This window comes from Hirundo rustica, chromosome 1 (genome assembly GCF_015227805.2).
Source record: "Hirundo rustica isolate bHirRus1 chromosome 1, bHirRus1.pri.v3, whole genome shotgun sequence".
Classification (NCBI taxonomy): domain Eukaryota; kingdom Metazoa; phylum Chordata; class Aves; order Passeriformes; family Hirundinidae; genus Hirundo; species Hirundo rustica.
The window spans coordinates 11310130-11333012 of record NC_053450.1 but is presented as its reverse complement, the minus strand read 5'-3'; the positions used below and the strand labels follow the sequence as shown (position 1 = coordinate 11333012).

Sequence of the window (22883 nt, the reverse complement as noted above, 5' to 3'; positions counted from 1 at the left end):
CAAACATCTGGTTTATATCAGTTCCTCAGATATAACCTTTTCTAACTAAATTAACTAAATTAAGGCAGACATTTTTCCTCAGCAGGGCTCTCGGGCTGTCTGGGGGTGTCAATGGTTTGTTGCTATTAGCATGGGAGTGGTCTTCAAGAGTTGGGTGCTGCTTCCACTGCTCACTTCAGATAAAGTCCCAGCAAAACTCAGGAGAGTTTTGCCCCCCAAAAACTGGGGGGACATTTTTGCTCTCTACAAATACCTGAAACAAGGTTGTGGGCAGGGGTGGGTTGGTCTCTTCTCCCAAGTAACAAGCAACAGGACAAGATAAACTGGCCTCAAGTTGCACTAGGAGAGATTTAGAGTGGATATTAGGAAAAATTTCTTCACAGAAAGGGTAGACAGGCATTGGAATAGACTGCCCAGCAAAGTGGTGGAATCGCCATCCCCAGAGGGATTTAAAAGGCATGTAGGTGTAGCTGATGGGGGCATGGTTTAGTGGTGGACTTGTCAGTGCTGGGTTAATGGTTGGACTCCATCTTAAAGATCCTTTCCAAACTAAACGATTCTATGATTCTGTGATTCTCAGAACTGTCGTGATGGATGACACACATGCTCTTGGACTTGGAGCATTAGATAATGATGTGCAGTTTGGAAGGCCGAGTCTGTGGAGCCATGTTAATTATCTTGTCCAAAACTCATCACCATATGTAGCAAAGCTGCTAAGAAATTAAAGATGTCATGAGACTTTGGACAGTGCTGTATTTGTATTATTTGGAAATATCACAAGCTGTGTATTTCATGAACTATTTTTCTTTGTGCTAAAAGCCCATCCATTTTATTAGATATTTCTCTGGCAAATAAACAGAGTGCTGTTATTACCGTGATACGCAATGCAATCACACGTAGACAAGAAATTTCGCAGGGCAGAGAGGTTCCTCCATGCCAGCTCAAGGCTGAGTCCAGGGAGACCTCCTTGTTTATTTCTTACTTTTTATACATTTGTGGGTCTGGCTGAAGATTGGCTTCTTGGGGTTTTTCACCCTTCAGCCAAGTGGCTAGACCAACTGTTAGTTACAATTGTTTTCAGGTTAGAAATATGCAAACAAAGGACAGAGAATGAAAAACAAAGGATTTGTTTATGTTACATATGTGGGAAAAAGGTAGAAACGGCTCTTAATATTGTGCAGTAACTAAAGATCTGACTCCATTTTATGAAAATTCGAAAGGCTATAAAAAACCTCAGAAAAACCACGGTACCATGCTGTTGCTCCAGAAAAAGTTCTTATTTTCTGAAGTGCTTTATTGATTTAATAATGTACAGCAGGAAGAGATGTGCTGGTTGAGGTTGACAGAAACAAGCAGTGCTCAAGAGCTATAGGACACATCACTGTCTACTTCCTTTTCCGAGCTGCTAATAGAGTGACTTTTGCCAGCTACAGAATAAAATGTGTTCATTTACACATGGACAATGGGACAACTAGGTTTTCAATGCTGGGAGTAAACTGACGGTCAAAATCCTAAAGTTCCATTAAAATCCACTGTATCACTCTCAGAGCTCAAATATATGAAGTTCATGACTGTGTAAGATACCTGCAGATCTGATCTCATCTGTGAGGACAAAATTTACTACAGGCTGATAATGGCATGGGAGTAAATATCACCTCACTTCTATGACATATCACAGTGAGTGGCCCCATAGGTGTTTCAGACATGGTTCGTGTATCAGCACACTGCCAAGGCACCAACTCCTGTGTGCTGCTGATGCTGTTGGGGATGTATAGTTATTGTTCTCTGAGATATGGCCAGTCTTTCCAATCTCACATTTTTGTGATATAAATTCCATATATCCAGTGGTGGAGGGGAAAGTGCCAGCTTTCTGACTGCCTTAGGGGTGTGGGAAAATGTGTCACCATTACCTGTGGTATATCTGCACAGCTTCATCAGGCTCAGAAAACTTATTTTATTTATAGCTGATGAAGGTGCAACACTATGAAATTAAGTCATCTAGGTAAAAATTACTTTAGGAAAAAGCTCAGTTACAACAATGAATTAACCTTGGGCAGTGTTCATATATGCTGCTGAAAACAGAGATTCATTACCATGCAACTGGAGAATGCAATCAGGGGAATAGAAACAAAGAGAGGAAATACGTGCTGGGAGTGAAGGAAACCCTGAGGGATGAAAAGTTTCACAGCACTTGCTTAGCATGGCTGTGAGATGCTTTTCCACCACCAAGGAATAGATTTCAACCTTTTAAGATATTCTGAAACTAGGTGAGACACATTTTTTGAGAAGTACATTTCTAGAGAAAATCTTCCCTTAGAAGAAGCCTCTGCCTTATCTGTAAAGTGGACCACATGCAAGTATTTGAAAATGAGACACTGAAATACATAGGTCTGGGAATAAAGGCAATTGAAAATTATTAATTAAATTTGAATTAAATTAATCACTTGGCAGGAAGAATACAGAGACAGACTCACTGGGGCCTGCTTGCCATCTAATTTACATCTATATCACTTCTCTGATTTCATTAATATTGGGGGAGGTAGATTAGAATTGAGTCTCTTGGTTTATGTGTACATTAAATGTTGCCAAAAAGCACTTAAATTCTTTCTCTGAGTGTACTCGGTTTTTATGGCAATTCAGCTTGCACAGAAAGTGATAGGATTTCTGCAGCCTAGGGTGAAACCAGTTACATCCCATGTGTTTATATTCATTATTATTTATTTAAGACTGCCAGGATAAGCAATATAACTGCACCTGCTCTGAAGGAGCATTGATCTAATTCCTGCTCTCTATATCGCAGGGACCCGGGATGAACCTGTGTGATTCCACTCAGGTGCAATTATATTGTTTTCTAAATTGGCACAATGTTGGGTAAAGAACATATTTCAAATATTTCCTGTATCTGCTGTGGCTATGTGGTCCCAGTTTTGGGTGGTGCTGGATGTTGCAGCAAATCTGAACCAAATGTTATCTTTGGATGTGCATTCTTAGGCTGACTGGGAAGGGAGATAGTGACACTCTTTAATCAGCTTTGTTCTAACAGGTTATGCACAATAAACTGATTGGGAGTGTGCTGATAGGCTCCTTTAAAGTGGATTTGGGGACAGTGTACGTTCAGCCAGGTGAGTGGTGCATTTTCTGCCCTTTTTGTCTGATAAGAGAGATTTGAAGCAGGGAAGGGGAGGAGAGGGAGATGTGCTGCTTTTTCACTTTGATGGTTGTGGTTTACACCAACTTAAAGCTTTTGGGAGAGCTGTTTTCCTATTTGGAGAGTAGAGTACCAGCCAAAATGTTAGAAAGAAGTTCAGCACTGAATACACCTTGGTAATCTGCCCATTGGTGGGTAGCACTTTTCAAGGATGGCATATCTTTAAATGGTCAGAGTGGGCAGCTGAATGTTCTACAAAACCCAAGTCTGTGTCTGGTTCTGTCCCACACCGGGCGGGAGATGACCTCCGGCTAGCTCGGGTCAACACAGCCACAGAAGGTCCCAGTTCATTCGGCTTCTCGGCTTAGCAGCTGGACCCAATAGTGTCGTGACAGCAACGGCAGCAGAAGAGAAAAGGCTGGCTCTCAGCTTAGCAGGTTAAAAGGTATTTATTAGCTGAAGAGCTGAGGAGCAGACACCTGAGAAACTCCGAGCGGAGAGGATTTGAATCTCCCTCCTCCACCTTATAAGCGGGGGAGGGGTTCCAGGGGGGTTACAACAAGACAACAAATCAGGGGATTCAGGGGGTAACAAGGTGTGCCCACCCCCGAGCCTTAGGCCACTAAAATCCAGGGCTAAAGGAATTCCCCCCAGGGGACCCATCACCTGAAGCCCTCTCCCTGAGATTTCGCAGCCTGGGAGGGCTCCTCAAAGTGACAGACAGGCTGCCCCAGAGAGGGGGGTTGGGGCAGAGGGGATGTGATGTTACAAGTCAGGTGAGGAGTGGGAGGACTGACACACAACACCTTATTATACAGACAACACAAAAGGGATACAGAATTGGGGATACAGTGAAATGAACCATAACATAAACTTCTTATAAAAACCTAATAAAACAGTTCTGCACCACCACACCCAAGTGCACTCATTTGTTACAGAGCATCTAAAGCTCTGTCACCTGTGTTGGATAGAAGGCATGGAGGTAGGGAGGCTAGGATGGAAAGTGGAAGGAATGGTGAGGAGAGCACAAGACAAGAGGAGAAGCAGTTCATAACAGGAGAGAGAAGATGACAGAGAGGTGACCATGGGTCCACTTGACTTGTCATCTTCAGAGCTGTTCAGTGCTTTCTGAAATTTGAAGCTAAGAAAAGACCACCTACCTCTCTTTTGGTGTTTTTTTACGACCATCCACAAAACATGCACCTTTTTCTCTTCCATAATTACTCAAGGACATGGTCTCTTCTTTCTCTTTGGGGAAGAACTTATTCAGGCTGCTTGCTGTAGATGTCACACAGTTATAGCAAGAGTGTAGAGTCATGCAGGCCACCTTCTCTGCAGGGTTCCTGTAAGAGTCAGTGGAGAGGAATGGCCTATCTGAAATGAACAGTCTGTGTTCATGCTCAGGCTGTGTTAGTTTTGAATTCTGTCCCATATCTTCTCTCACACTTTAACAGGAGGGTGGTGTCTGAGGGGTGATCTTGATCTCGTATCCCTGGTGCACTGTGGTCTCTCCTTCCCACTCCTTTACCCACTGAAGGTGACATCCAAAGACTTAACATGAGATCTTAGCACCTTTCTTGATGGGCTTGTTGAAACAGGGTTACTGCAAGGGCTGTTGTGGGTGCATTTTCTAGTATATTTCCCCCCTTGAAAGAAGGAGCTGAATGTGCTTCTGGCTAATTCTTCTTCCTCCAATGGCTGTCCACTCTCCTTCCCTTTCTCAGCTGTCTGCTGGTGTTACAGTGGCCACAGCACCCAGCAAGGGTTTTGCCAGAGTTCTGAGATCTTCTGACTGTTCTCATCAAAGAGGTGGCTTTTCCTCACAAAGACAAGCCTTAGTTCAGCTGCTGAAATCTCACTCAGGCTTCCACTGGTCTTTAGTCGTTGATCTCAGTAAACATTGATGAAAATGAACTTGTTGCTGACAAGCTCTGGGTCAATCCTTTACTTGCCTTTTTGATCACAAAGTATTTTGGACCCTCTAGAAGTGTCTGGTGAACAAGTCCTCCTGACAGCACAAATGTTGTTTGATGTACTTTTTCTGGAAGTGAAGAGGAAAATACTTGCATGTTTTAAAATCCTTTATTTGAGTGTTTAAGCTTGTCCTTCTTACAGGTCATCAGTTTTGTGACAAGTGGGCACTTCTCACAGACCCTGCTGACATTAGGACAGGAGCCAAGGGATACCTGAAGTGTGACCTCAGTGTGACTGGGAAAGGTGATGCAATACAAGCTACACAGAAAGCAGCTGATACTGAGGAGCAGATTGAAAAGTACTACAAGAGTTTTGTTTTGTTTTGTTTTAAATGCTTTCTTCCTTACTAGGTGCCTCAATAAGTCTGTGCCCGCATTTCAGTCCTTTCCTTGTTAACTCAGGGTTAATAGCAGGATAACATTGTACACCTGGCTGTTCTCACATGTTCAAAGAGAGTTTCTACAATCCTCTCATCTAAACTGAAGGGCAGCTTAAGGTCTCTGCAGCTGATAGAATTAACCAAGTCCTGTTGTCTAAGTTCCAAATTACTCCTGACAGAATGTTCATTGATCTGAAACCAATTAATGATTTCTTAAAGCAGTGAAGCAAGAAGTAAAAATATGAGGAAAGCCTCTTTCTTCTCCACTCTCAGATGTGAGTGTATGGATATTTCCACATCCTTAGGTAAACCCAGGCAAATTATAATTCTCCTTGTAAAATACAGATGTTTTAGGTGGTAAATATGCTACCAGCATACTTTAAATTTTCCTGAAGCAAAGTTTCTGGTCCATACTGACATCCTGGACCAAGTCTGTGAAAAGTCACCAAGCTGATGGAGCACATGCTCTATGGGGAAGGGTGGTGGGTGTTGGTTTTTGAGCCTAAAGGAGAGCACTCAAAGGGGCATCATACATAAAGAGGGCAAAGACAGGCTCTTTTCAGATGAGTGGCCCTTTTCAATAGAAGGATGAGAGGCTTTGGAGGCAGGTAAGAACAATGAAATCTCAGAACAGATTTTTTTTTTTTACCATGGAGAGGGTGAAATGAAACAGGCCCAAAGAAAGTGGGAAATCTCTGTCCTTGAAGATATTCAGGATTTATTGAACAAGGTCCTGAGAGCCTTATCTGACTGGACCTGATTCTATACCATATAGAAAAGTTTGCTGAGTAATATCATATAATTTTCTTGTGGTAAAAAGATTAAAAAAAAAGAAAAAAAAAGAAAAAGCAAATTCATACACCTTTTTTTGTGTCTTCTCAGGTGCATGCTAACCCAAGATCACAATGCTGTTGGAAAAATATCACTTCATTGTCCAAGTTTTCAATTTTAAGGAATCAGCTTCTCTTTTCTTTTCAGGAATCTCTTGATCCCCAAAGGCTTTCCATCTGAAAGACCATGGGCCAGATTTTATGTGAGAATTTACAAAGCAGAAGGACTCCCAAAGATGAACTCTAGCATCATGGCCAATGTCACCAAAGCATTCATAGGCGACAGTAAGGACCTTGTGGATCCCTATGTGGTGGTCATGTTTGCAGGTCAAATGGTAATTGGGATCCTCTTGATCACAAAAGTAGGATTTCTTTCCTATTAGCTGTGCTACAGGCAGGTGATTATGCTGATGTCATTTAACTTATAGTTACCTAAATTAGGTAAAACGTATCTTGGTCATCAAAAAATGTTCAGTTCTTCAATGATGTAGAAATAAAATCACGGAGACACTTAATGCCAGCAGATCTAATATCAAGCTCACAGCAGTTGGTTAGAGGGAGGCAGCAGGACGGGAAAGTGGATTCTGTAGCACTGTTAGTAAAACATCGAGTTACAGGACAGTGATTTACCCAGCAGGGAATTAGGTAAGCACTATGTTCTGGTCTCCCTCAAATGAAATAAGGAAGCAGGGCTGAAATCAGTAAATGTGGTTCAGTCAGGGTTTTAGGGCTGTGTATTGATTTCTGAATTACTCTGCTGAAATTCAGGATCCTCTCAGCTTTCCTGTGTAGAGTAAGCATTTTAGCAGACACAGTGTTGCCTGCCTTCATTGCTTCTAGAGCAACTTCAGCATCAAACATGGTGTGACGGATTACTGCTTGGAGAGGTTTCTGACTCTGCTGGAAGAGGAGTGTAAAGGAAGTCCAGGGCCTGGTTCCCCTGGGGTACACCATGAAACACTGTGTGAGGCAACCTGTCTTGATTATTGGTGTAAATAAACAAAAGATCAAAATGGAAAATATTTTAAGCCAGCAATGTTTTCTGTGTGCAAGAAAGCCTTAGAGACAGCTCCACTTAGTCATTTTTAGATGTTTCAGGCGTGAGAACGAGGCTCTTTATGCTGATTGCCTGTTTTGTCATGAATCCAAATTGCAAAGTACTACTGTAGATTAAAACAGGCAAACATGCAGCACCTTCAGGATCAATAGAGGGCTGAAGAAGACAAGAATGGGTCACTGATGTGAGTTTACACAGTGGTGTGCAAAATGTAGTTTTATAGAGAGAGTTTTCTGACTCGGTTCTCTCCCCCTAATGAGAAAGTGTAAAACCTGCCACAGCCAGTGACTGTATGGGCTGTGACACAGTCCTGCCATGTCCTTAGGTTTGGAGGACCTACCCCACTTGCACACAGGCATATATCCAGAACATGGACCACAATAATCGTATTTTATGCTAGATAAATTGCCTCATTTAAGGTAATCCCATTGGTACCCACAGCCTGGCATCTGTAATAAATTTAGTCTTTAATGAGAAAAACTGCACTGCATCACCACTACCTAGATATTTCAAAAGACATTTGAAGATGTTTGTAGCAGAAATGCAGTCTGGCTTTACAGATACATTTTGTGGATAAGGGTCCTGAAGTATTAGATTTCATTCCAGCCTCTGCTGTGCGTACATGAGAATTCTTTAGCCATAGTGTGGTTTTTTATTAGATATGGAGGGCAAAATGAACAAACTAACAGAAAAGCCAAAATACTTTCATGATAGGATATTAATGCTTTGAAAATGGCCAGAGAGATGCTGCTAAGTGCAGTTTCTGCCATTCTCATTGCCATTCTCCAGAGTTCAACCCTTCTGGTATTAAATTTGCTGGACTTCCATTTCAGGGCCGGACTTCAGTGCAAAAGAACTGCGCAGATCCAGTGTGGCACGAACAGATTATCTTCAAAGAAATGTTCCCTCCACTCTGCCGAAGAGTCAAAATCCAGGTCTGGGATGAAGGCAGCATGAATGATGTGGCCTTAGCTACCCACTTCATTGATTTAAAGAAAATATCGAATGAACAAGATGGTGACAAAGGTAAAGGGGAAAATGTCTATTTCAGGATATACCCTTAAGGTAAAATCTACTTGCATGGGATCTCAGCACTGGCTAATCCTAATTTAGGGATGTCCAGAGTTCAAGTGTTGGTTCTGAGACGCATTCTGTTGCTTAATTTCACATTATATTACATTGTGCTCAGTTCATGGAGGGTCTGATATTGTTCTCGTTGAAGGGCTGCTACATAATTTGGTACCATCTTTGTGACTGTGGCAATAGTCTACTCTAATCCATTGGGGGTGACACATGTAAATTTATCGTTAATGTGAGTTTCTTTAAAGCAATGAAGCCACAAACTGAAAATTACTAAAAATCAAAGGCAGAGTGGGCTTATGTTTTTGACCTACTCACTGGAAGCAAAGTGGTTAGGAAAGGCTCCAGGTGGGTGTTATCACCAGGGAGGCACCAGGGACTAGTGTGTTATCCTCTGTTAGAGGAGAAGCTCACTATCTGGAGTCTTTTCACTGATATTTGAATCTACCTGTATAGCCTTGTTTATGTTGTGTGACCTACATGTGGAACATGGTCAGCTACCACAGCTCAGTGCAGACACAGTAACTCCTTAAACCTACCAATTCAAATGTTTATCTCAGTCCTTAATCAGAAAAATAAAAGAAAATTTTGTATAAATTGAGTGACAAACTTGGAAACAGTTTGACCTAAAGGAGAAAGCCTTCATTCTCTCCTGCCATGTCCTAGTCTTTAGTCTGCAGCAGCAAGCTCTTTTTTCAAGAGATGCAATAGACCTCCTGCCCAGCATGTGTGGTACCATCATCTCCTGAGAAAGAGCTCCACCCAAGCACAGTTGGTTGGGTACTGGCAGAAGTTCCTTGGTGTTTAAGAATTGCCCTGCAAGGAAGTTCTCTATGTGAAGTGATTCCCCACTGCCCAGAAATGGGTCCAGGTTTGGCTTTTGGGGAGTTAGAGGCAAGATTTCTTGGAGTAGACAGTGAGCAGAGCATGCTAGCAACCTAACAGAAAAGCCACAAAAGGTACTTTATCTCCAGGGTTTTTGCCTACCTTTGGGCCTGCCTGGATCAATCTCTATGGCTCACCCAGGAACCACAGCCTCATTGATGACCACCAGGAGCTTAATGAAGGTTTTGGAGAAGGAGTCTCCTTCAGGGGACGTCTCTTCCTTGAGATTGCTGTGGAGATACTTTCAGGAGGAGCCCGTGAGTCGAAATTTTCAAGCATTATCAAGGATATCAAATCGTCATCGAAACATAAAGACTTCAAAGCACTCAAAGGAAAAGACAAAACTGACAAAGCAGGAGAGGACCGTAAGTCAGCTTCTCCTTCAGACAAGATGAACTCAACTGAAGTGGAAGTAGAGCCATTTGATGTACCTTTGGAGGTCAGTATGATTAAGAGATTGGTTGTCATGTATCTCTAAACATCCATGAATGGCACTGGTGTGTGTATTTGGGGTCAGGCCATATAATAATGTTTTTTGTGCTCCCTACAGTTGCTCTATGCTTCCACAGTCTTGAGAGCTCCCCACAATAATACAGCACAAATGGAACATTAATGTGTACCTGTAACACAAAAAACTCTTGAGTAGGATTTGGTATTCATAAGATTTAGTGTCCTGTCATATTATCCCTTTTGCACTAGCTGCATCCACACGTTCCTGCTAGAAACTTATCTGACATCATATCTACTAATGGACAGAGAACCAGTGTGGGCAGCTGCATTCATTCAAGAAAATCCTGCATTCATTCACGAAAATCCGTAGCTGTCAATTGAAGTCAATAGAGAATCATTGACATAGGATCTGTGAAAATGCAGAGAGGGAGATACAGTCTAGCCTGATTTGATCTGTTCCTTTAATACTGCATTGCCAATGTGGTGTTAGTGTTAGGCTGATAATCCCTTTAGAAGAAGAGCTGAAAATTTTGTGCTCAGTTTCAACCAATGTTAACTGATGTTGTTTGCCCAACTGCACCTGTTGTATAGGATTACATCTTGGGAAAATCTACACTGTGGTGCTTTGAGAAGGTTGGCAGTTGTGGCAGTGTGCATCAGCTTGGGAGCTGAACCAATGTTTGCACCTTGATTCTCAGCTCCACCACGTAACTTTCTGGGAGCAGTAGAAATTGCTTCATATGCAAGCTCATTTTTTTTTAACCCAATAAATAGGAAAAAATACTCTCATAACCAATTTTCCTCCCACTTCACTATATCTACTACAGCTACCTGACAGAAGGTTGTGGTGAGGGGTGGGGTTGGCCTCATCTCCCAGTCAACTAGCAATAGGACAAGGGGAAATGGCCATGAGTTGTGCCAGGGGAGGTTCAGGTTGGATATTAGAAAAAATGTTTCACTGAGGGAGAGGTTAAGCTTTGGAACAAGTTCTCCAGGGAAGTGGTGGAATCACCATCACAGGAAGTGTTCGAAAAATGAGTAGATGTGGTGTTTTGTGATATAGTTTAGTGGACACATTCAGTCAAATTTGGACTTGCTGGTCTCAGAGGTCTTTTCCAGCCTTGATGATTCTGTGATTCTATGTCATTGATCAGAACTTTGTCTTTTGTAGTGGGAGTTCCATCTTACTTCTTGAAAAAATTATATCCTTTATTAGTTCTGATTCTTGGTCTTTCCATTCCATCTCTATAAGTAAATAGGAGAGTAGCAACTGTTCTTTGGTCTTGAGGTCTAGCCTTGAGAAGTACACTTCCTTGGCCTGTGCCCTGGCATTTCTGGCCTGAGAGCTTGCTGGAGTGGGTCAAGGAGTGTGTTAGCAGAGAACTGTCATGGATAATTGCAAGCCATTTATGTGAACTTGTGCTCTGCTGTTACTTTATTTACTCATATAGTTGTCAATTACCTCTGTCCCTCAGTTCTTCTCTGAAGACTAATAGAGGTAACATTCAAAGGCATTTATTTCCATGAATTTTCCTTTATATGCAAGAAATCCATTATTATGAGTAGCTCAGACACTATGGTCTTGGGCCATAAATACCTCAGGCAGGGAAACAAACCCTGCTGTAACACCTACCAAACATTAATAGTAATAATAAGGATTTGTTTCTGGCCACTGTTTCTCAGTTTCAAATGGAGAATGAATAAAAGGCAACAGCATGATACAATGATGCTTAATATTCTTTTGGTTTTGACATTCAGCAACTACTTCGTGGTACAGTAAACAGTAATTGTATTACAACCCTCTGAAAGGAAAAGCAGTAACTGGAGACATTACCAATAATGTGAAAAATTTCTCATAGAGCCTGTGAGACAACAAAGGCAAATTATCCATCCCCTCAGCACAGCTTTATTGACCTATTCCAACAGCAAGAAGATATTAAAATTTGTTTTCTTTATAATGGGAGATAGATGCATGTGTCATAGTCTCTGAGCCTTGGCTTTATTAGATAACCTTCTCTCTGGGTTTCATACTTGAGAAGTATAAAACATTAAAGTTACTCTGGAGCTGCAATCTGTTTGAGCTATTGACTTTGATATATGATGCTGCTAATCCTTTCACTGAAGACCTATGATCTTTTGCTGTGTATAGCAGAGGTTTTTCAAAATAAAGAGGTCATGGGCTGTGTCAAAAACTGTTTCTGCTTTGCAGAAGTCAGGGAAACAAATATTCATGTAGAGTTGATATTTTTATGCATTGCCTCACTCACGCTGCAGAAGAACTAGTGCTTGTCTTGCCTAATGGGTCTCAGTTTGCAGGTGTTGTGAAATGAGAAGGTTTTGGATGCAAAGATTGTGACATTTGGGGTGTAAATTTGAGGAGAACTCAAACCATAGAGTATATCTCCTTTGAGCTTAGTCTTGCCTTGGGGTTGATAATTTGTTTTGTCAATGACCCAAGAGCATCAGAAGTTTTAGCTGGGCCTTCTTGACTGAGAGTCCATGCCAGGCACAAGCAGATGCTGGGTCTCCAATAGGTGTAAACAGAGTCTATCAGAGCCTTAAAATTCAGCAAAAGACCATTGCATTCTTCCTTCTTCTCCAATAGATCTATGAAGAGAAATTTGAGGAATTCCTTCTCTTTGGGACATTTTTTGAAGCCACAATGATTGACAGGAAGCTTGGGGACAAGCCAATAACCTTTGAGGTTTCTGTTGGTAAGTGTGTTAAGGACTTACCCAAAGGAGAGAGGGAGCCTCAGGAGCAAGGGAATGATAGGTATTACTGACTGGTGTGTCTCAGGGCTCAGGAATCAGCTTCAGAGTAGAGCTTACATTTGAGTTAAACCCTGATTATCATTTCTCTGGATAACAGTCAAGCTGGGCATACTGATGCCTGTCTTACTCTCCAAATGCCCTGTACAAATCCTCCCCCCAATATATACAGCAACTTAGCCACTATTTACCCTCTTAATCACTTTGGCTCTCAAGCTCAGATAATTTACTTTAGGCGGAGTTCATTCTGTGATGTCCATTGCAATCAGTCCCTGGCTTGGAGGGAGCCCTTTGTGGGGGATGATCTCCATCCATTGTCTTGGCCAACCCCATTGAATTACCTGTGGGTCTGTGAGTGTGGCAGGGGGTTGATGTACTTGATTGAGCAAGGACTCAAGTTGCAGGCACCACCTAACATCCTCCTGGTAAGTGCTTTCCTCTTGCAGGGGAAAGCAGTACCATACTCCATTAACTCCGCACTGTGGAGCTAAATTATCCCTGGAAGCATTTTAAACTGAAAAAGAAGACATTTTCATGAACATTGAGTGCATATTTTTCAAAGCACAAGAACTTTCTCCTAAGAGAAAAGCTTGAATTGGTCTCATTTCCCTTGCAGGGATTTGGTTATCTCTGTACCAGACCCACCAAGGGTCCAGGGGCACAGTTGCACCCTGGCACTTCCAGTCTTTGTGCTCAGGTCCATGACTGTGCTCATCTGTAAGGCTTTGTGTGCAGGGAGAGATGTTGTGAACAACAGGGGAATCAATGAGTGACACTGATTCCTGCCGAAACATAGCAGGAAGCTGAGCTGAGAATGACAATAAACTCATTTAAATAGTTGGACAAGAAATTATAGTGATTGTTGTCAGAATTAATACTAAAGATTAATCTGGGTCTGAATTCTGGACCTGAACATCTATTAGCCTCCCATATAGCTGAAATTTGGACCCAAACTTGGCAAGTTGTCATTATTTACACAAAAGGCTGAACTAAAAATCCAGATCAAAATGTTATATGGGGTGATTCAGCACATTCTTCTTCTGCAGGGTATGTTTTCTGTCTGTCTTTTTTAAAACCTGTAATTATCAGTTTGATGGATGTACCTCTTTCCCAGTACTGATAATTGCCCCTAAAGGCAAAATCCTTTTAGGGAAGATGATTGCATCATTAGCAGAGTTGTCTGGCATTAGGCTTGAAGCTGGGGCCTCAAAGCATTGTTATTAGTAACTCTGCAACCCTAATATGCAGGATTTACTTGTCTGAAAAAGAGTTTATCACTTCTGAGATCAAACTTTGAAATGATCATCCATACACTGTGAAGAAGACATACATTTCCTGTATGAATCAATCCCATATCAGGGCTCCTGGGTGCAGAAATATCAACAGCAGTATTGTTTTGGTTTCTGAATTTTTTTAGCAAAAGCCGAAGGTCCTAGAGGCCAGCAATCAGAGGATCACATCACTAAGTGATGTGATAGGTGTAAGTCACATGGGACAGGTAAGGAAGCCCTGTTCTAGAACCTGACATTCCAGGGAAAAACATAACGTGTGACAACCTTTGTAAACTGTGGTGTGGTTAAAAGAGCTAAATTAACAGGAAGGGACAAAGATTTTTCACTGGTATGACTGGCCATTTTCTTTTTTGAAAACCTCATTCTTGTTTACCACCTCCAAGTTAGACATCTCCTGTAACCCTGGGTCTCTAGGTAACTTTGGAAGTACTACTGATGGGGTGTCACCAGGAGCTGGAGGGAAAAAGAAGATACATAATGAAGAAGCAGAAGAAAGCCTTCTGCATGCGGGGGAAGATGACATGTCTCATGACCTTGGAGTACCTTTGATATCTACAACACCCCCTGAGAAGCCACTGATCACAGGTGGGAACAGGTGAGGATCTGTGTTTCAAAACCTCATAATGTAAAACTGTGGTTCTTATTTTGTAATCCTGTGGGATGAATTGATGACTCCTCATTGATGAACCCTGGCAGCATTAAAGAGTTTGTGTGAAATGAAGGCTTTCAGGTCCTCTATTACCTCTTTCACAATAGTAAATTTTCTTGTCTTCACTGAAGTGAACAGGCCCTGAGCTACTTTATGTGCATTTGATCTTGGCCTCATTGGCTCTTGAATCCTTTCTGAAAGTGTTGCGTGTAACACCAGCTGTACAACGGAAAGCTACAGCAAAACGCAACTTCAGTGCCATCCCTGGTTTAGGGTCCCACACTGTGATCACAGGTAACACCCAGCCAGTGTCCAGCTCCAGAAGCACAATGTCACATGTGAAATATTGAAATCTGGTCAAAGCAAAGTCACCTTCCCAAAACACTTTCTAGAGCTAATAATTACAGGTATAGACTTAAATAGCAAGTCGTAACTGAGGTAGGAGAAAATGGTCATTGAGAAAAGAAATGGAGCAATGGATGAAAACATGTAGAACAGTTCTTCTAAATAACCTTGTTTATAGACAGAATTGTAAATTTTAATTCATTTGAAAGATGCTAATAAAAATAAGTATTTTCTTTGTTGTTGTGGTAGGTAGAAAAATTCCCAATATTGGTGACTACCAAGACTAGATGGTATTTCTTTCTTTAGAAGGCCAAGCAGTCTACAGATATAAAGACCGGGAGGAATATATCCACCTGGATCTGTCTGGTTTCTGGATGTCTCTAAATTTAAAAAGCACTTTCATTCTCTTCTGCAATCAATGGCTCACTGTAAGTTTTAATTTCGAAACCGGGTGGAAACACCAATTAATGTAGTGGTTTCACATTCACTAAATTCTGGTCTTGGTACTTACTCTTTCTGTGGGAGAGAGACTAGGAGAAAAACAAAGCAGGCTCAACCTTAAAAATTAACAAATAGTTTTATTAACACACACTAAAAGAACAGAAAAAAGAAAGTTGGAAAAAAAAAAACTAAAACAGAATGAAACTTCAAAAACACTCTTCCTTCCCCTTACAAACTGTTCACTTTTTTACAAAACAACATAAAGAGACAAAACTTGTAATTTTCAGTCAGTTTCACTATCTAACAATAGTCTTTCATTAATTCTTTAGGGGAAGAGTCTCTCTTAGAGTCATGGATCCCACTGACAACCTAGAACAGTTTTCTTGTGGGTTTTTTAACTGTCACAAAAACAACCGCCCAGAGGAACCTGCCTTTGTGACCCTCCCAGGAGCAGGTCCCCAAGCGGCTTATGGGTCATGGGTCTTAGACTTTTGCATACTGGGGTGTCACCTTTTAAAGATGAATAACTCCAAAGCAAAGGATTCTTCATCTCAAGGTACAGAGATATCTTCTCACTTCTCCTCTGGCACAGAGGGCTTTTCATCTTTATCTCTGTTTAAGCAGATAGGATTAATAGGATTAATATTACTTAGTCCATCACAAACACCTTTGTTCAAATGCACACACAAATCAAAACAATCATCCCCCAAATGCATATCTTTCCCATGATTTAAAGGAATGATCTAAATATAGAGTTCATTTCCATGGTTCAGGTAAGAATGGAACAACCAACTCTTCAACCCCCTGTCCCAATAGTCTTTTCACTCTTGCTCTACTGACTTTATGCTGTTTTTTTCTTTATATTCACTCTGTCCTTTCTTACTCTCACAGAGAAGGGCCAAGCTCTGGAAGCTTCATGTTGCCAGGAAAAGGTTAAATCTGCTCGGAGTCTTTGTCTCTCCCTCTGTGGCTCGTGGTGTTAGATGTTCAAGGCTGCGCTGGTGAGGGAGGAAGAACTCACGGAAACATCAGAGATCAGAGCACTCGGGCAGTCCAGAATCACAAAAAAAACAGGCAGGATCATAAATGCCTTCTCAGCCCACCCCTCAGTGTAAATCGGGTGGCCTCAGCCCAAATGGTGCCCATAGCTCTTATCAGGGGCCCGGCAGAGATCTCTCCCCGCTCCTGGGAAGTTTAGAGAAGGTAGTTATTGTAAAGCAACAACCTCTCCTTCCCCCGCCCTTCCTGGGAGCCGATGGAATCCGGCCATGCCTCAGGCCAGCTCCCCACCAAAAGGGGGGAGCAGCAGGCCCAACTCAATGTTACCTGTCTCTCTCTGGCCAAAGGAAAATAGGAAAAGGCCCACCTACACGAAATCAAGGGGTTTTATAGGGTACTTCCCAAAGTCATAGTTAACAATTTTCAGTGGTCAGAACAGATGCCAATATTCCAACTAACCCACTGATAGGTCCCTGTCCTTTCTAAAACAATTCCCAGGTCCTGACCCAGAGAATTATTCTACATTCTTCTGTAACTAAAAAAACAAACTGTACTAACCCATGACACTCACTTAGATTAAAAAAGAGCTAGTGAAAGAAAACAAGAATGAAGATATCATGGCAAAAAAATTCAAGATTTGCAGCAACTAAAAAAAGAGAGGGGAAAAAACCTCAGTGCTTGATACAGTTACCTTTCCTCATTAACAGAACTGCATTTTTAGGTACATGTAGAAGGTTATCTTCCCTGAGAGAAGCTGGGATTTTTTAGTTTTCCCTTAACAAGAATTTAGATTTAAAGAACCATTGTAAAAGAATCAATCACTCTTCAAATTAGCTATTTGCTTCTTGGCTTGGTCCAGTATTAATAAAGTTTTCTCTCATTAAAGATCCCTTTTCCTCAAATTTATCTAGAGTGCTGCATCATTTATTCCCTCCTGGGCTATTAAAAACAGTTTGGTCAGCCACAGACACCATTTAATGAGTTTTTCACTGTCTTCTCATAATGTCATCTTGGTGGTCTCTCCACTGGATATTTTTAGTATTAATAAGTACTTGATGGGATATCCAGTAGTTTAGATAAACTCCATTTTAGTTTCATAAATGAACCGTGGAAAACAAAAGGAAGAGTATATCTTGGAGATTAAAACCACTAACTAATGAAAGGTAGAGGCAGAGCAATAAGACTTCTAAAGCAAACACCATGAACCAGCCAGGAATTTTCCACATTTATGTCAAAGCTTAAACTAAGGATAAGCTAAAACTGAAAAAGTGATTCCTCAAAATTATAATAGTGGGAATAATAGACATGAAATCTCATTTTCCATTTGAATTTTTTTCATGGCTATGTACTCTTCTTAGTAAACCCAATGAAAAAGTTCATAAGCTCGATGAATTTCAGGTTAAGATATTTAGGCGCTAGGAGATGGTTGAATTGATTTTCTCTCTTCTGAAAGCACCAAAATTAATGACACCCAAGGCCTGTGTAGCTCTGCTGTGCACCAAATTCAATGGGTGATCCTCACCTTGTTGTGGGTTATTGAGGAGAAAGTAAATGGAAAATTCTCTCTCTTTTGATATCACATAGGGCAGTAAAATGAAGTTATAGAGAAGACATGAATTTTTTCCATTTAAAAAGATTAACACATAAGCCTCTTAGGGATATGTGGAAGTTTGGAGTCATTGATACGACACTCAAGAGCAAAAAGTGATTTGGTTTCCATGATCGTGGCTTGGTGAACTACACCTGTGGTCAATTCTATCTGAAATCACAGAGACTGTCTGAGGCCATTAGAGCCATGGACAGAAGAAAATGATGTGGTTTGCAGATGTTCATACACATTAAAAGGTCTCCACTGCCCCACCATTGGTACCAAAAATGAGGATAACTCTATAGCTAAATCCAGTGTGGCTGAGCAGTTAAGTTTCATAAGGCTGTAGTATTTATATAAAGGAGGACAATGTGCTTGTTGGGTACATGGACTTGGCATAGTACCTATTACGGATGTAATCAAAACATCAGATTTGTGGTAGGTCTGCAGAGACTCTGGTTATGCTGGCCTCCTGCTCATTTCTTTTAGTGCAAGTCACTCGTGCAGCTGAACTTGGACTTAAGATCAAAAGAGCAAGAAGAGAGAGCAGTGGTTGCATTTTATCACTGAGTTATTATGAGTTGATTTTACTAAGCAGGCCTTGCAGATCAGTTTCTAACAGGGAACATCAATGTCCACAAACTCTGAAAAAGAGCATCTTGTGGAAGTAATATGGTGTTGAGACTCTGCCGTGGCTCTTCCACTGTGCAGTGTGTGGAACCATGGCTTTTGAAGATGTGATCAGATACTAATCTTTGCTTCTTTTTCCCTTATAGTTTCCCACCATTAATAGTATTTCAGAGCTTCTCTGCATGTCTTTTTGTTTGGCTTTTCTCCCACCCTGGAAAACACTGAAATAGATCCATTTACTTCATTTTTTTTCTCTTCAGGGATCTCACTGGTAGCATAAGTGATGTTTGTGTTTGCTCTTCCCAGGATTTTTTTGTTAGCATGTGAGAGCACATCCTGTTGTGTCTACAATTTTTGTGCTCTGAGAGCGCGAAACAACTTTTCTTTCCTCTGCCTCCCCTTGAAGTGCTCTGTCTCCTTTGTGATCTGCTCTCTACTGTATTTTCACAGGAACTACCAGTACTTGCCATATGATGAGAGGAAGCCCTGTATCTGTGTAAAGAGCTATTGGGGCAACCAGACCTTTCGGCTGTACTCTTCCAACACTCTTGAGAAAATGGCAGATCACCTGGTAAGTGGCAGCCATCCTCCCATGTATTCAGCAAAATATAGCAGTAAGAGGCCACACTTTCCAAATCAGACCTTCAAAATTTCCCCCAGATGCATTCCTTGTTCATTTTGTGAGAAAGTAGTTGATATAAACCCTTTCCTTTTTCTTTCCCCCAGATTGCTTTGAACTATTAGAGCTGCTCAAGTATTTCCACCAGAAATATTTTTTTCAGCCATATTTTTTACAATGTTTGTAAAAACATTCAAACAATTAAATTATGAGATTCAAAGTAATTTTATCTCCTATGACTCTTCCTCTAATGTCTTGCCATATATTTGTGCTGGGCACTCCTTAAAGGACAATATTTACTCTTAGTTTTCCTAAAATATTGACAGAGATAGAATGGCATACCATCTCATGGGAAGTCACTCTAATGTCCTAGTCACAGTGTTTTCCCATAATGATGGGGGTTTTTTACCTTTGTTTAAAGGTGACTTCAACAGTCTCAATAAAGTAGGTTGTGGTGGTTTTTTTGTTTGGTTGGTTGGTTTTTAAGTGACTCCTAATGTTGAAGATTTTCATGTGGGGCACTCAGATTAAGAGTCTGATTCATCCCTCATTTATCCATATATATCTTGTGAGCAACAACACTGAAATCATACTTATGCAAGGTTATATCACGAGAAGACAGGGACTTATAACCAAACATTTTGAACTCAGGTATTTGAATATTAAACATCTGAATAGACATACGTGGAGAGATAATTTTTGTCAGTGCAGCTGAATACCCACAGGCCTTGCTGAAAATCCAGATAGTTATTTTAGCTTTTAAGAACAGACTCCATTCCTCATGGATAACAGTAGGTTTTGTGATGGGCCTTGCATATTGATTCAAGTGACCACTGAAGTTTAAGACGTTAACTCCAGCAACTTGCTGAGGTTAACCAGCATGATTAGAAACAGAACCAAGAACTAATTTTTTTCTCCTACCTAGAGGACAATGTTTCCCGCTGATTGATCTTCCCCCAAAAGTAAGGACACAAAGTTGCTCCAAGCAGTAATAACTTGTACAAGTAATTGGAAAGACTGGGAAAAGGTCAAAATATATCATGCTGGTAGAGTCTTTTCCCTGTGCTCTTCTAGTGATATATCAAAGGCTTTTTCTGTCAAGCCACAAAATCACCTCCCTCATTCTTGCTAGTCATAAATGTACTGTAACACCGGCAGAATGACAAAGCACCCTCCTGTGCATAATGGCTTTCTCATGTGTTTTTCATAGGAAGAATCATTAGAGCAAGTAAAGGACTTGATCAAAGTTTCAGAGACTGCAGCTGAAGAGAAAATGAAGAAGACCCTAAATGGTTTTATCAATCAAAGCAGGTAATAACATTTCCTAGATGCATACAGAAAATCAAATTTAATGTTGGCTACAAATTAAAGGCTAGACAAGGAAACTGATGATAATTAAAAAAAAGTACAGTAAACTTACTGAGATATATATTTTATTTACTTTGCTGTAAAAACAAAGACCTTCCAAAATTTCAGTTTCTATTTAGAATGAGAAAATATTTATTGTTATTTTCCATATTTGGTATTGACAATAGATTACTGCCAATCATTGTCATATTATTTTGGCTTTCAGAACTCTAAGAATATGTTGTATATTTGATAAGTAATATTTAATAAAGTGTGTGATAGATACACTGTAAAAAAAACCTAACCAAGTTAATATAAAAACAAAGGATGACACATATTGGTATAGATCCAGTAGGCTCTGTATCAAATTACATGATTGGGCTCAAACCCCCTTATCTCTAGATATTATTAAGCCATTTTTGTGAAGTGTGGTGCAGATGTTTTGGATTCTATTCCTTGAATCTTATAGGTACATAATCTTTCAGCGATTTTCAGCATCCATGTCTTCTGGTTCATGTACTCCAGCAGACACAGAACATTCCAATGTATTTTAGCACATTAATATTCTCACATTAAAAAAAATAACAGATTTAAAAACCCTGTTATTCCTGTGTCCTAGGGTGTTCATGGTCCTTGCTGAAAAGAAGCCCAAAGGGTTGAACCACACTGCTTTGGACAAAAAGAGGGTCATGCTGTTCAAGCAAGAGCTGGTATGTGCTCTTCTTTTCCTATAAACATTGATGCAATGATGATTACTGAAAGCACACTGTTTTTTTCTATTTTATTTTCTACTTGATTGCACCATATGGGAATGCTTTGTAAATCATATGGATATAGTATCTATGAGCATTTTTTTAATAAATCCCACTGTGCTTAATAAAGACTTTTCAGATAAACTAAAATGAATCAGAAGATCTTGTTTTTAAATACCAATAAGACATTATAATAATGAGATTATTTTTCTTGTCCATGCATCTTAAAATGGAGTGATGCTGAGTTCAGTGAGAAAGCATCAAATTGGCACTGCTGTCAGGCATCTACCTACTTTGGTGGTGCTGAACTTCAAGACTAGTAAAGTCTGGCCTTTGATATTCCTAGACCTAGTAATCTCCTCCAGGGAACCAGCGAGAAGATAATAAACTGGGTGGAGGTCATCTGAGTATTTATTGTCTTTTTTTACTGTTTGTAGAACAAAAGATTGTGCCATCTGTCAGGATCAAGGCCCACTAATTCCAGGTGGTAATCACATGGGTTTTGTGACTTCCATACATGCAGTATACAAACAAACAACGACAAAATGGGGGACATTCAATTTTTATGTTGTCCAGCTCCAAAGGGTTGATCAGTTTCTGCTGTGACAAAGAAACATTGACCAAAGTGTTTCCCATCTTCTCTTTTCAACTTGAATCAAAGACTGTTTCTCTTCCAGTTCGAACTACTTGATAACAGATGAAAAGTATACATATATTGTCTTTCCTCACTGCAGGAAGCAATGTCCAGTGATGCCAAGGGAATCGTTCAGCAGCAGAAAAAGAATATGCCACTGGATGAAATGATTCGTGAGACTCAGAGCTTTATAGATAAAATTCGATTCTTGGTTGATGAGGTAATCCACACAGAAATCTGAAACATTTAAAATCCAGGATTTGGCTTTGATTTTTCATAATCCTATGTGAAGAATCTGAAGAGTTCTCCTTCAGATATCTGGACCTTATTCTCTTTTGTATTAAATGGGGCTGTTATCAAACCAGGGTAGGAAATGTTGGGCTGTGTGGTATGGAGAGGATGCACCACAGATACACATATTTTTAATAAGGTCATCCCATACCTGGTGGTCTGGAGAAGCCAGATTTCTGATATGAACTCATGTCTCCACCTGTATGGACACCTGTATGGATTTGGACTGATATGAGCTTGGGACTTCTATATTATTTAGCCTGAGAATAGCAGAAGAATTGATATATTTAGTCGGGCCAAAATCCAGCCACTAGAAAGCTGTGCCTCTGAGAGCTGTCTGTGCTAGCAAACCAAAGAGGGCCATGGCTATTCCCTGGCTCAGAGAACAAGTGGCACAGTGGCATGGTTTGCATTCTACACGCAAATTCTCTTCCTTCCTAAAACAGAGTGACCCTGCTTACAGTTCCTTTGGGGAACAGCCCCTTGGCTGGTCATTTTTTTCAAACCACACTGAAGCTTTGCTTGAGGAAACATTACCTGGGACAGGGCAAGACAGTCTCCCTGAACATCATCACAAGCAGAAAAGATGACCATATGTCAGTGTTTGAGCTTGGTCTTGGTCCTTTTTGGTTTGCTGGTATAGATGAAATTGATGGTATTTCCATGGTTGTTACTTATGTGGTCTGTGGTCAAGTTATTTCCTGGGATAGACCCATACCCGG

General features: G+C 40.7%; 1 protein-coding gene across 1 annotated transcript in view; it reads left to right on the top strand.

Annotated features, from left to right (window-relative positions):
• FER1L6 (fer-1 like family member 6) overlaps nucleotides 1–22883 on the top strand; it is a 66391-nt gene that overhangs the window by 10514 nt on the left and 32994 nt on the right. The window contains exons 7-17 of the mRNA XM_040075882.1: nucleotides 3044–3122; nucleotides 5264–5420; nucleotides 6480–6666; nucleotides 8222–8414; nucleotides 9443–9792; nucleotides 12409–12517; nucleotides 14281–14461; nucleotides 18969–19089; nucleotides 20348–20448; nucleotides 21104–21194; nucleotides 21971–22090. Of these exons, the coding sequence (XP_039931816.1) occupies nucleotides 3044–3122; nucleotides 5264–5420; nucleotides 6480–6666; nucleotides 8222–8414; nucleotides 9443–9792; nucleotides 12409–12517; nucleotides 14281–14461; nucleotides 18969–19089; nucleotides 20348–20448; nucleotides 21104–21194; nucleotides 21971–22090 (1689 nt within the window). The remainder of the gene's footprint in view (nucleotides 1–3043; nucleotides 3123–5263; nucleotides 5421–6479; nucleotides 6667–8221; nucleotides 8415–9442; nucleotides 9793–12408; nucleotides 12518–14280; nucleotides 14462–18968; nucleotides 19090–20347; nucleotides 20449–21103; nucleotides 21195–21970; nucleotides 22091–22883) is intronic.